The sequence below is a fragment of the Ursus americanus genome, chromosome 2 (genome assembly GCF_024610735.1).
Source record: "Ursus americanus isolate L20-20 chromosome 2, mUrsAme1.1.p, whole genome shotgun sequence".
NCBI lineage: Eukaryota > Metazoa > Chordata > Mammalia > Carnivora > Ursidae > Ursus > Ursus americanus.
The window spans coordinates 3,194,542-3,207,996 of record NC_142128.1 but is presented as its reverse complement, the minus strand read 5'-3'; the positions used below and the strand labels follow the sequence as shown (position 1 = coordinate 3,207,996).

At 51.3% G+C, this 13,455-nt stretch overlaps 1 protein-coding gene across 2 annotated transcripts in view; it reads right to left on the bottom strand.

Moving 5' to 3' along the window:
• The window catches only part of SDK1 (sidekick cell adhesion molecule 1), an 875,077-nt gene that overhangs the window by 237,188 nt on the left and 624,434 nt on the right, over positions 1-13,455 (bottom strand). For both annotated transcript variants that reach the window (XM_045813352.2, XM_087866987.1), the window contains exons 6-8: positions 12,445-12,556; positions 11,575-11,765; positions 3,567-3,650 (exon numbers count right to left, since the gene is read on the bottom strand). In XM_045813352.2, coding sequence (XP_045669308.2) covers positions 3,567-3,650; positions 11,575-11,765; positions 12,445-12,556 — 387 coding nt within the window. The remainder of the gene's footprint in view (positions 1-3,566; positions 3,651-11,574; positions 11,766-12,444; positions 12,557-13,455) is intronic.

The window sequence follows — 13,455 nt, the reverse complement described above, 5'->3', positions numbered from 1 at the left end:
GAGGAAAGTCCCTGCTGCCCTGCAGAGTCTGACTCCACCACTCAAGGCTCGGGGGAGGGCCACCAGGACAGGAGACACATTTGGAAAAAAGCGGTCATTGCCACCTCGAAGTGCTGTTGGGAAGGTTAACCACATGGGCGCACACAAATCTCTGGGTGCCCGGCACACGGCCCACGCTCAATGTCTAGAATGACTATGATTACAACTAACCGCGAGAAGGAGGGGTCCCATCTCTTTAGCTGTCCCCTGCCGAGGGGGCCGACATCACCAATCGAAGCGGACATCTACAGCAGTGAAGGATGGCTGCGGTTAAGCAGGCACCTGAGATGCTTGTGGGTGGAGACTGAGGAGACGTAAGTGGCATTCAACTGTAGACTTGGGAAAAGCTGCCTTGGCCCCAGAGACAAATGTCAGTCCAGCAGGTGACGAGGAGGGGCCACAGGATGGTGCCATCCTTGTCCCTAGGAGCTGATGGCACCCGGAGCAAGGCCAACACTTGGACCAGAGGATGGAGGGTCAGACTGAGGCTGGGTGCATCTTCCTCATCCTAATGATGTTACGGTGAAAACCCAGGCTTCGGTCAGTGGGACCAGAGCTCCGTGGCACCCAGCTGGCCCATCTGATGGAAGGTGAGGCTGGGTTTGGGAGGGCAGATGCGGGGGACAAAGGACAAGTTCACGGGGGCAGAAGCTGGGTTGTACATGAAGGGACTGTCCTCAGCCTGAGAGCATGAGGACCTCTGTTGCTCGGCCCCCACACGGCTTGCTCAGCACATGGAGCCCGGGGGATGATGAGGCATGCGTTATTCCCCTGGCGCCTTACTGCAGTGGACGAGCTCTGACCGGGGAGACGCCAGGCTCCTGCCCTGGGCAGCTCCCCCGGGAGGCTTGCGTGACCAGGGGTAGGGGACACTGCTTCCTTGGCACGTCTCTGACCCTCCTAAGCCACCGAAGAGGGGAAAACTGGGTAGACATGACAGGCTGTGCATAGAAACTCCGCCAAAGCACATGACACAACGAGGTCCTGAGCCGTGGCGGGCACGTGTATGCTTGTTGTGGGCCCAAGGGAAACGCACAGGATTGTCTAGGCTGGGTCTGTACCTTGGTTTCCCTGCCTATGAAATTAATTTAAATAAAACACATCTCGACATGATTCATGGTGAAAAGCACACCCAAATCCCTTGATTTCAGATGCTATGTAGGTGTAAGATGTCTTCTTTAATAAATAAAGTTAATGTCGTGGAATATTTCAAGATAATGTATTTTCAGATTCTGTTCTTTGCCTTAATTATGTTTCCTGTCACTTTTCATTAAATCATGAAATTAAAAAAATCCATTTCAAGGTAAAAGCATAACCAATTCATGTAAAATCTCATAAGAGCAATTACATGATGTAGCTTTCATGAAGAGGGACCACTTCACGTGCGGCTATAGTTTCATTGTCAAAATTAAAAGAAAGCAGTAAATTATCCAATGGTAACGTTGAAAGGCCTGCTCAGTATATATTTACACGTCTGTATTTAACAAGCAGTTTGCCCTGTAGAAATCATGCAAAAAGAGCATTCTCTTGTCAAGGGAAGAGCTTAAGATTGTCATTTATCGAAAAATAATTGTTAGTATACAGGGAGCTGGCAGCCTTTCTATTTTGGGGCAATTTAGTGTCATAAACAGAAATCTTTCCCCTACAGTACAGCAGATGCTGGTTTCTAAAATCTGAGCACTCACAATACTGCGGAGTTTCACTTCCAGACCACCGCTGACCTTAGAAAACGGTGTTTGTACCGGGAAGAGAGCATCTTTGAGAGCAAGGGGGACATTTCCATGTAGAGTTCACATGGCTCTCCCCCCACCCCTCCCCAGGATCCTGAACAGAGAAGGACGTCGCAGAGCAGATGTGCCAACAGTGCTCCCGTGAGATGCCTGGGGGCTGGGGACCGAGCCCCCCAGGACACACGCTCTGGGTGGAAGCACAGTGGGTACAGGAAGGGGCCCACAGCAGACCCCGATCTCCACAGGAGCCATCAGCACTGCTCAGAGACGGAAGATGACATGCCCGTACCTGTGGATTGCTGGCATGAGCTCTAGGCCCAGGACCTCTGCTCTCTGGGAGAAGCCAGGTGCCCCGTCCAAAGCCCTTGCTTTGGGAGCTGACGGGTCTGGGTTTCGATCCTGTCTCTATTGCCGTGTGACCCCTGGCAGGCTGTCCAGTCCTTAATGAGCAGCTCCTACATGCCAGACGCCGGGCTGTGATTTCAGAGGTATCTCATCTCCTCTCCCTGGCTCTGTGCCTTGAGCACATTACTTAACCTTGCTTCCTAAGGTCTTGTTTTCGTATGTGTACTCTGAGATAATAGTACCTCTTTTATGGAGCTGTTTTGAAGATTTACAAAATTGCTAGTAATCCTTACCCTCCAAGCTCTTAGAATAAAATACCCACCCTTAAGATGCACAGATTTAAACTTAAAAGAAAAAGGTCCTTTTCACTGACAGTCTCCAGCGCACTAACATAGACTTTGTCAATGAAGTTGCCTTTAAAAAGCCTGTCTCGGTGAGGGGGGTTCGTGTAACTATTTGTGCTGCCTGACAGTGGACAGCTCGTCATCAAGGCAAGGGGTGAGAGCTGAGGTTACTGGAGTAACAAAGAAAAAGTCAACCTGAACCTGAAAAGGCAAAAAAGGAAGAAAAAAAAAAGTTTTCTTGTTCAAAGAATTTAAAACCATCTCTCTTACTACAGAGCACACGTGGTCACCAGTCCCAATCACCCCACGGACGGGAAAGCATTTCCTGCCCTCAGCCTTGGGGGGTCATGCTCTTGTGGAACCAGAGCGTTTGAAAGGGAGTCGAGAGGACAAGGCTGTCCCTCTCTGTGGGGACGGATGGAGTGAAGGCCTCCTTCTTGTTCCCTTTGGTGAATATTTTTTTTTATGATTTTTTATTATATTATGTTAATCACCATACAGTACATCCCTGGTTTCCGATATAAAGTTCGATGATTCATTAGTTGCGTATAACACCCAGTGCACCATGCGATCCGTGCCCTCCCTACTACCCATCACCAGCCTATCCCATTCCCCCACCCCCTCCCCTCTGAGGTCCTCAGTTTGTTTCTCATAGTCCATAGTCTCTCATGTTTCACTCCCCCTTCTGATTAACCCCCCTTTCTTTATCCCTTTCTTCCCCTACCGATCATCCTAGTTCTTATGTTCCATAGATGAGAGAAACCATATGATAATTGTCTTTCTCTGCTTGACTTATTTCACTTAGCATTATCTCCTCCAGTGCCGTCCATGTTGTAGCAAATGTTGAGAACTCGTTCTTTCTGATAGCTGAGTAATATTCCATCGTATATATGGTGAATATTCTTATCTCTGCTCTGCAGGCGAGTAACCAACAGCTCAGCAAGGTCAAGGTCACCTTCCTCAAGGTCACATGCCAAGTAACTGAGTTCTACTAGATCCAAAGGCCCAGTCACTAACATCACACTCAATGCGTGCCCCAATTGTGACGGAAGTGCCCCTCGGTCCCTCCACCTCACGGCGGCCCGCGGAGCAGCCGCCGCACACTCACCCATGGCTCGACACGCGATATCCACGGTATCTTCCACTTCCGCTAGCATCCGACTCTCGGGCTCAGCAGTAAAATACGGTGGCTCTTTAAACAAGAAAAAAACAAAATAGCCCCTAAGCAAAAGAGGTGTATTTTGGGAGACCCGTCTAGCCTGAAAGAGTTTGAACTCCTTTTAAAAACTATTTCTGGAAAGTTCATTAGTTGCCATTGTATACATGAACTCAGAATTCAGTGAGCGGAGGCCAAAGGCGGTTTACATTCTAAGGTTTCAGAAAGCAAATTACTACTCAGGGTGATGGCTACTTTTCCGTTTACGGGCTTGAATCATGGAATATCTTAATTCACATTTTAGAAGGACTATCCCGAGAGGTTCATAAAGGTTTATATTTACAGCACAGTGTTTTACAGGCTAGTTTGTTTCAGTATCTAAACCAAACCCCGATGCACGCAGCTTGTCAAATACAGCGCCACAGCTGGGCACGGGGCTTGTGTCAGGGAACGGGGCGGCCCATTAACATATTTTATAAAGTCTTAGCGGTTCTTCTCCAAAACATAGATTTAATACTTCAACGGAAGGCTAAATAATAGCGAAGAGAAGAAAGAGAAAGGGCCTCTCATCCATCTTTAGGAGCACAGGAAACTCTACTGCTTGTATATCTCTAGCTACTCCCCTCGCCTATTCAACAAAAAATAGTGGGTGTATTAAATGGTGGATCTCCTTGGAGAGTAAATTGCAATATTTTTCTCTGTGTATTCAGCAGAACTTCAACAGTGGCATGGCCAGATTCATCCGGTACGAAGGTGCTAGTGATTTCATTATTGTGATAATAAAAGGCCGTTGTGTTCACTTTCTGTGTGATAATTTTTTCTGGGCACTGTCTTCCCGGGTTGCTGATTCCCACTGTCGCTGTGTGGGATGTGGGTAGCGTAGCTGGGAATGCCTCCTGCACCGCCCGGGTCTTTAAAACAGGGTGGAACCCACGAGAGGGAAAGGAGACATGAGCACTTAGTGTTTCAAAGATGTGGTTCACGAGAAAAGGCTGAAGGGTTTCTCCGCGGAGATGGGAGCTCGGAACCCCTCTGTGATGACCCAGGTCACTCGGGCGCATGCCACCTGCCTGAGGCCAGGGCTGCACCCTCGCCAGGTGGACGCAGAGCCCTCTACTGGGTTTTGGGTGTGTGTAGACCGGTGGAAAGACACACTGCAGAGATTCAAGGTCTCTTTTCAAGCTGGTCTTCACCGCACACCCCCGTGTTCATATTCAGCCCCATTTCCTTCATCAACAACCATGACAGCAGCGAAATTTATATTCCAGCTATATAAGAGCTGCACCCTGTCATGGCCCTCACGTGTAGGTCATGCCCCATATTCATCAGTGAGTGCTAAAGTCGATATCTACCTCCATGGTCTGAGGAAAGGGACGTGAGGGAAAAGAAAAAAAGAAAAAAAAAAGACTAAGTGACAGAGTCAACATTTGCCTGTGATTAATTACGGTTCTCTTTTTTTAAATTAAACATTTTATTTTGAGATAATTGCAGAGTCCCACGTGCTTTTAAGAAATAATAGAGATCCCAGGCATCCTCCAGTTCCCTCCGATGGTGACATCTTGCAAAACTACAGTTCAGCACCACACCCGAGACTCTGACCTACCCTACTCTCCCGTCGCGGTCTGTGTGCACGCACGCGCGTGTGCAGGCTTAGCCCTAGGCGACGTCACCAGTGAGCGGGGCTGTGTACCCACAGTCGAGAGGCAGAAGGGGGCTGTCACCCAAGGGTCCCACACGCTGCCCTTTTAGGACCATGGCCACCCCAACATCCCATTCCTCACCTCTGGCAACCACTCATCTGTTCCCCATCTGTAATTCTGTCATTTCAAGAATGATACACGAATGGAATCATGCCATGTGTAACCTTTGGAATTGGCTTTTTTCACTTGGCCCAGGTCCTTTGGGATTCATCCCAGAGGAAATACACTTTGATAATAGAAACCTGCACAAAGAAATGGTCAACATCTACAGGATCAGACGGCCTTCCCCCAGGCACTGGGCACAATGGCCAGTGTCCCAGTGCTGCCCCTCCTACCTGTGCAATGCCACACAGCTTCCCCCCAGTGCCAGGGGAGGACCTAGCCTGGAGTCAGAGACAAGGGGTGCTCATCACACCATGGCCCAAAGCTGGCTCGAGCTGTGCAGAGCATGGCTCCGGGGCTGGGTGCATTAGAGGCCTGGCCAAGGCCGCTCAGCTGCAAACACCACTATTCCCCACCGCAGACAGTCACCATGGGAGCCTGACACAGACCCGCCTGCCCCACAGACTCTGCCACACCAACTGCAGTTCTGCCAGGCTCCTTAGGCACAGTCTGGAAGGGCGTCCTGCCAATGCTTGCGAAGTGCTGTCTCTCTCCTCCGGAGCCAATAACCGGGGAAGTTTGCGTAGCTGACAACTAGGAAGGCCAGGAATGGCCTGGGCCGAGCATGTTTGTTCATTTACGGATACCCTGCCTTGTTCCTGAAGCTTTTCCAGGTGGCTGAGCAAAGCAGAGTGGGTGCGAGTTGCCAAGACCCCAAAAGGCCCCTGTAGCATCTGATGGTAATTGTGTTTCTTTTCCCCACTATCTGTGTGTTAGGATTTCGCTCACAGCTCACCCTTCATATTGGCATAACTCAACAGGTGCTCAGAAGATTTCTTTTCTGGACCCCCAGCTACTTTTACACGTAGTCAGCTCTAAGGAAAAAAGGGCGGGGGCGCATCAGGCATAGCCACAGTGAGAGGGCTGTGGGCTGAATAGTGAGTTCGTTGTGAACTAGCTGTCTTGTGCACAGACTTGCAACCACTTAACCTCTGAGGGGTAAGTGCGTGTCTTCGCTAATTGGCAACAACCCTTTCTAGAAAGGGTATACTGCCAACACTGGTGCACACCAGACTTTTAAAAATGTATCACAACTGCAGCCAGTAAAACGGGGGATTGAAACGAACACTTTTATCTCTCTTCAAACAATACGAAGACATCAGGAAAACATTGCCATCCCGTGTTGAGAAACAGCCAGCCACACTGATTGTCCTGCACTGTCCGGGTCTCAGAACAGGAGGTGGGATGCCTCCCAGACAGCCTAAGTCCAAGGCCTCTATCAACCCCACCATCCTCCAAAATGCCAGGGCCGTACAGCGCTCATTCTGACTTCGTGGAGGCAGCTATGGTAGATGGCCCGTGCATCCCAAGGTTTCCTCACACTCTCTTGCCAAAGCCCCCACATCTGAGTGGCAGGGCCTATCCTGAGTAGGGCTTACCATGAGACCCAGGGTGCTCCCTGTTCTGTCTTCCCTTCTGCTCCAGAATGACCGTCTCATGCCAGTATGTGTCCTTGACTTGCCACCATCGTCCATATGTGGTGCTTTGTCCACTGTGGTGGGAAGAATGGCCCCACCCCCTAGTCACCAGAACCTGTGAACAAGTCATACTATATGGCAAGACAGCGTCTGCAGGTGTGGTTAAGGCTGTCAATCTTGAAATGGACAGCCGATCCTGGATTAGCTGGGTGGGCCCGCAGTCCCCTCACTGGAGCCCTTAAAAGCAGTGGCCTTCCCGGAGCTGGAAGGGGAGATGAAGAAGGGAGTTCAGAGACCCGCGGCAGGAAAGAACTGGCTTGTGCTGCTGGCCGTGAAGAGGAAGGTGGCCTAAGCCAGGGGGAGCAGAAAGGCCTCTGGGACCTGACAGTGACCCCAACCAACAGCCAGAAAGGAGGTGAGGACCTCAGTCTTACAACCCTAGTCTGCCCACCTCAAGTGAGCCAGGAAGCGGATTCTCCCCGATGGCCCCCAGGAAATAGCCCAGCCCAGCTGAAGGCTTGACATTGGCCTTGTGAGACCAGCAGCTGAGAAACTGGCTGAGCCTGCCCACTGGGACTGTGGGGCCCAAGCAGCGCCCCCCCGCTCGGGCTCCTGCACAGGAGACGCTTGTCGGCAAATCCTGAGTCAGTCTTCAAGATCAGCCCTTAGCGCCCTTCTTCTGCAGAGTTCCCAGACCTCCTCGGGCAGGGTGCCCCCTCCACACAGGACCATCTTCAGAGTAGAAATGGGTCCTCTCATCTCCGTGCTGGTAGTGCCTGGCACAGCTTCCAAGGAAACACTTAAAAGCTATTCGCTGGAAGGAGAGATCTAGGAGATTACCAAAGACCTTACATCCTTGAAGCCTGTCGGGGAGCAGGTGTGTTCCATTCATCTTTGCAATTCCTCCTTCTCTGTCCTCTGCCCACGCTGGCCCTTCAGCAGGGTCCTGCACCACCGTGTGCTCCACAAATGGTCAGCAGATGAGCAGGGAGGGCAGAGACGGCCAGGGAGCCCGGAAGGACGGGTGGGACACAAAGAGCATGCTCGTGGCTCCCCGCCTCCTGAACCCTGCTCCATCCTGGGGTATCACAGCTGGCCTGCCCATCCTGCATTCAGAGCAAATGACCCACGTGCCACTGGTGTTTGCCTCATACAAGTTTCCCTCTTGCTCTAGAAACAGTTCTGTAACAGCTCTATTTTCTGAACATCACTTGGTAATGACCTGCTGTACAGGTAAATTCCAGTGTCACAGGGCACCGAAGATTAATGCGGGTGCATCTAATGTAGGCCATGTGTAAAACCAGGAAGAAGACATCCTGAGCTCATCCTCAACCAATGTGAATGGGTTACAAGGCCCACTGCAGGCTTCTGTCCTGGCCGTACGCCAAGAGAGCCTCTGCCCCCGGCACCTGCTGCGTGAGGTCAGGCGCCCCTTCCTGCACGCTCACTATGCTGAGTCCAACTGCCTCGTGAGGGCCTGCCTTCCACACAAGACTCCTGGATGCTGGGGGCCATGGCTACTACTTCGAGCCAGTCATCAATGCCCAGCACAGCGTCCAAGATGTAGACTCGAGAAATGTTAAGTGGCAGAAAGGAAGGAAGAGCAGGAGGGGGGAGAGAGGGAGGAAGCATTTTATGTTGGGACTCAAACTCTGAAGAGCAGCTGGGTCTCAGCTCTAGAGAACCTTCCGGTACGGCTGTAACTTCCTGGTCGTGGCATTGGTATCAGCCGGGAGATGGTACAAGTAACCTGTGATTTTAATGATACGAGTTTGGAATCCCTGAGTGATCTGTGTCTGCAAACCGGAACAGACCGAGGTGCACAGATGGCTCTGGACGGCGGCTGCTCACCCTGACGCGTGTGTGAGTGCTGGGGGATCCGGCGTGCGGGGACACGGGCACTTGCGAAGCAGGGTAAGCGTGTGAGTGGCAGTGACGGGAGACAGTGTCAGTCTGTCTGTCAGTCTGGACAGGAGGATGTACACGCTCTGTGTCAGTGAGTCTGAGACGTTGCAGCCAGAGGCATCGTCGCTGTATTTATCCCCAAGAGAGAGAAAAAGGCTTCCAGGGATTGCGAGACACACCCTGATTTCGGGAACAGTAAAGGTGGAAAGTGTGTCATGTGACTAATTGTCAGTAAATCACTAAAACAACGCCACAGGTGGGGTACCAGCGCTCTGCTAACAACTGCTCACGGTAAAAACCCCTATCATTTCCTTCCTCGTCTACAGCTTACGGATGTGGAAACAGGCCAATAGAGGCAAAGGAACTTGCTCAAGCCTGTGAGTGGTGCCGAGAGTCTGAGCCCAGGTCTGTCCCCACAGCCCAGCCCGGCGGCCCACGGTTTATCGGGGAGGTGATGGCAACACCACCAGGAGAAGGTCAGCTGAAATGAGCATGTGACCAAGTCAGCTCACCTGCTGGGGACACTGGGAGCAAGGACCTCCAGATCACATCCCCATCACAGCAGGGAGGGAGCTCAGCGATTTATCCACCATCCGTCAGACCCAGCACTTCCAACCTGCCGCGCGGTGGGCGCCTGGTCTCCAGTGGCCAGGGAAGGCCGTGAGGAAGGAATGGTGGTACGAGTAGTTGAAGCAGGGAGGGTGGGGGGCCGTGTGGGCAGGTCGCGGCGTCTGCCTCAGCATGTGGGGTGTGCGTGGCCTGGGGAGTGGGGAGGCTGCGTAGGGCAGGGCAGGAGAAAGAACTGAGGAACAGCAGCAGGCCCCGAGCAGAGGTGGGGGGGGGCATGGACCCCAGAGGCCGGTGCTCCTTGTCGCGTGGATGGCCACCAGGACTTACAGCAGGTGTGACGCAGCCTGAGCTCCTGTGTAAACCTCAGAAATTAAGCAATATGCCAGCGAAGTTGACAGACGGAGGGAACAGCCACCACTGTCTCGTCTCGTCAGCCGAGATGAAAGTAACTGAAAGCCAGCACGTTTCTGCCTTCCTGCACCTGCCTGCTCCAGGACGCTCCCTGCCCGGCCCCACGGCGCCCCAGGGACCCTCCTCCCAGATCACCGGGCCTGGGGCCGTCGTCTCGCGAACACTCTGGATTCACAGGGGCGCTCCTCAGGGCTTTCCCAGGACGATTCCTTCACAACATCCTTCCTGTCACAGCAAATTCTTGTGAACAAAAGGGAATGTAACTCAACATCATCAAGATGCAGTTGTGCCCCTTTCAAAGCTGGAACAGGGAGCAGCAGTCTGCTCTGGAATTCAGTTGTCAATGCAAAACCAAAGTTCACAGGAGAGATTTAAATATTTCTAAAAGGAATTATGATGGAAACAAACATTCCAGTTTACAGGAAGATAATTTCTTCTCTTGTTTAAATCACCTTAAGATGTTTTAACACAATACAGTCCCGTCTCCTGGAGACGGACGCGTTCTGAACGTTAATTCCGGTTCCGTCTATAATGTGCGATGCTCACATCGCGATGGAGGGACCCTCAGAAGAAAGGCCTCGAAGGACGCGGGACTGCGGTGTTTCCCTCTGTCGGAAGCACAACGAGAGAGGCAGCAAGAGAACCGGCTTGGTCCCCTAGTGTGGAGTCCGCAGCATCGTGCGACTCAAGGACTGCCTTCCTGATACTTTAAAAGTCTTTACTCTCCGTTCGGAGGAACTGAGAGGCTTGCGTGTATTTGGCCGGGTCGTTTTCAGGCCAAGGAGCCATTTCTTCATGATCGAAAGGAGCGTAACACACTCAAGGAAAACCGCCTTTTATGCAGCATTTCTTGATAGTCTTGCTAATTTCATATGAAAACACAAGCTTTTATTCTTTCTTAGTTTGCAAAGTGGCAAACTGTGACATACGTCATGTGAAGAGCCACAGCTCTCCCCAGGGCTCTCTGCTGCTCTGACCTTTCTCATTCTCATTCCCTTCTTCCCAAAGAGGAGAGAAGAGGCAGAGGTTCTCCTTCCTGGGGTGGGCTGCCATGGCCCCTCTTACCTGCAGCAGCCACCATCCTGCTGGATGGGTCACGGCGATAGTGGCCACAGCCACTGAAGACTGAAAGTATTACAGGAGTTGAGGAAACTCGAGAAATGAAGGCTTGTGCCTCACAGGGTAATGAGATCCTACCATAATCCGAAAATACCCTGGGGATTCCCTCAGCCACCGTACAACACACACTCCCTGAACCGTGACACTTTCCAGGGTCTAGAGCGCTCCTGTGTGCCGAATTTTATCTTCTCGCTCTCCTTGGCTCAGGAGCGACCCTGGGTGCACGTCCTAGGAAGCAGCTCTGTTCTCACCTTTTAATTTAACAGAAGGTAATATCCTAAAGCTTCTTTTTTCTGGGTCAAAAATACCAGTAATAGCATAATCTCTGAAAACTGACCGTAATAGCCCAGCGAGGGCTACTGAGAAGCTTCGTGGCAGAGAGGCCAGCACCAGAAGGTGACGTATGTGACAAGGGCCTCACCACGCCACTTCCCAAGTTTTGTGCTCGGAAGGATCTAGAATAACACTTCTTGGAAGTACTCAGAACATCAGCGCTATGGGTTCAGTGGGCTTATATTCTTGGAAAAGGAAGAATGGGGTGAATTTGGAAAGTAGCCTCCGCTTCACCCTCATTTTCTGAGTTAGAAAGGGAGCCAGTGAGAGGAAGGTGTTTCTGGGCCGCTCCCCGAGGGGCCGCTCCTCCAGGGCCCGCATGCCTCTGCCGCCCGGCATTACCTATGATAGACAGAAAGGCTTCCGCTGTGGCTGTGTTGAAAGCGCTTCCTCTTAGCGTCGCCTCACAGACGTACACCCCGGTGTCCGCGGAGGTCGGGCTGCCGATGGTGAGGCGCCTCCCAAAGCTGTGGAGCCCGCTGGTGACCTTCACCCCGTTCCTCTTCCAGTTCACGTGCAGCTCCTCGACAGGCCTGCGAGGACGCAGGGCATGAGTGACAAAAACGGTGAATCATATAGATGGTAATAATAATAATTTCAGGCATTCAGCACAAGCTTGACAAAGCTAATGCTACCAGGAGCCATGGCGGGTTGAACAATGGACATTTAAAAATCAATCCAGATACAGCCCGACTCCCTTACGGCATGCATCAACAACACATTCTGCTCAAGGGCTATTGAGCAAGGATAGCTAATTGCAGCAGCAATGGACCATAAGTGCTAATGATTCCATTTGCTCAGGAAAAGAATGTTGAAAATAAATACTACTAGGGGACCTGGCTACATGGGAGGCGTGATCACGGGAACTGAATCCTGGAGCGACCACTAACTAGGCTGAGGACACCCAGCACTGCAGAGGAGAAGAGGGATTAACTCTTTCCTTTGCACCCACGGGACTGAACTCCTGGCTTGCCCTCGGCTGGACTCTCAGCAGAGGCCGCTCCCACAGGACATTCAACATAAGCACTGCAATCACAGGCTTGGGAAGCCGGGTCCCTATCTTCCCCTGTGTGCCGTGCGTGTAGCCCAGCTGCTCAAACGAGAGCACTGTTGCTGGAAGAGCAGGCACACGTGTGATGTGTCTTCCGCTGAAGATCTTTCTCATCACAGGTATAATGGATTCGTGTCCCCAGGGGAGGACCAGCCGCATACCTGGCATTGGCGATGCATTCCAAGGTGATCTCATTGGATCCAGCCACCACGCTTCTGTTGCCGGGGGGAATCACAATGACAGGCGCCATGGTTTCAGGGGTGCCAACATCTCCTGTGGCAGAGAAAGCAAAATCCATGGGACTCTCCTAAGTACGGAAGATGTGAAGACTGGAACATAACAAATGGGGAATCTTGTCAAGCCACTCTGATCGGACACCCGAATGTCATGACCCCACCCCAACCCTGTGCGGGGATCCCTTGGGTGTGGTCATTGTCACTGGTCTTCATCAGACCATAGGAGCCTGGGGTAGAATCCATAGCCTGTAAGTGAACATTCCAGCGAGAAACGAAGGGACCCAGAGCCTTAGACCGCTGTATGTGTATCATGTGGATAAGGGGTTAAAGGGTTGAGCGTTTTCCAAATGTTTGCTGACCTTATGTGTTTATTGACTTAAGACTTTGCTCATTGAGTTACCTAGTGCACCCACTCTTTTTAAGTCTGCTCAGTTCCACAAATATTCCATGCATCAGGCACTCTGCCAGGCACGTGTGGTGCTAGAAAGCGGCTGGCGTTCTCACTTGGGCCCAAATGTGACTCCCCGGAGCAAAAATATTCAATCAACAAAGTGTTCTGCTCTGTCTGTGTACTTTCAGTCCTTTTTTCTTTTCTGAAAAGTAAATATCCTGAATCCACCTCTGTTTTGTGAGTATCAACTGTAAATAATTTAGCTTGTATTTCTGGTGACAAGGGAGAGAAAAATATGACACGTCTTTGCCACTTTTCTCTAAAATACATGTAATATCAAAATTAAACTATCCACAGTACACTTTACTGCTGTTTATTTAGGGGAAATGAAGACGGATCCAACATTTCTAGAACAGGGATTTCGATTGAGGGTGGAGAAGGCAGAGACTGGAAAGAAAAAGAAATTTGGATTCCGCAAATAAGAAATGCTTCGTCTAGTGCCTGATGCTAGAGTGCCGGGCCCCATTCCCCATGCTGGGGACACC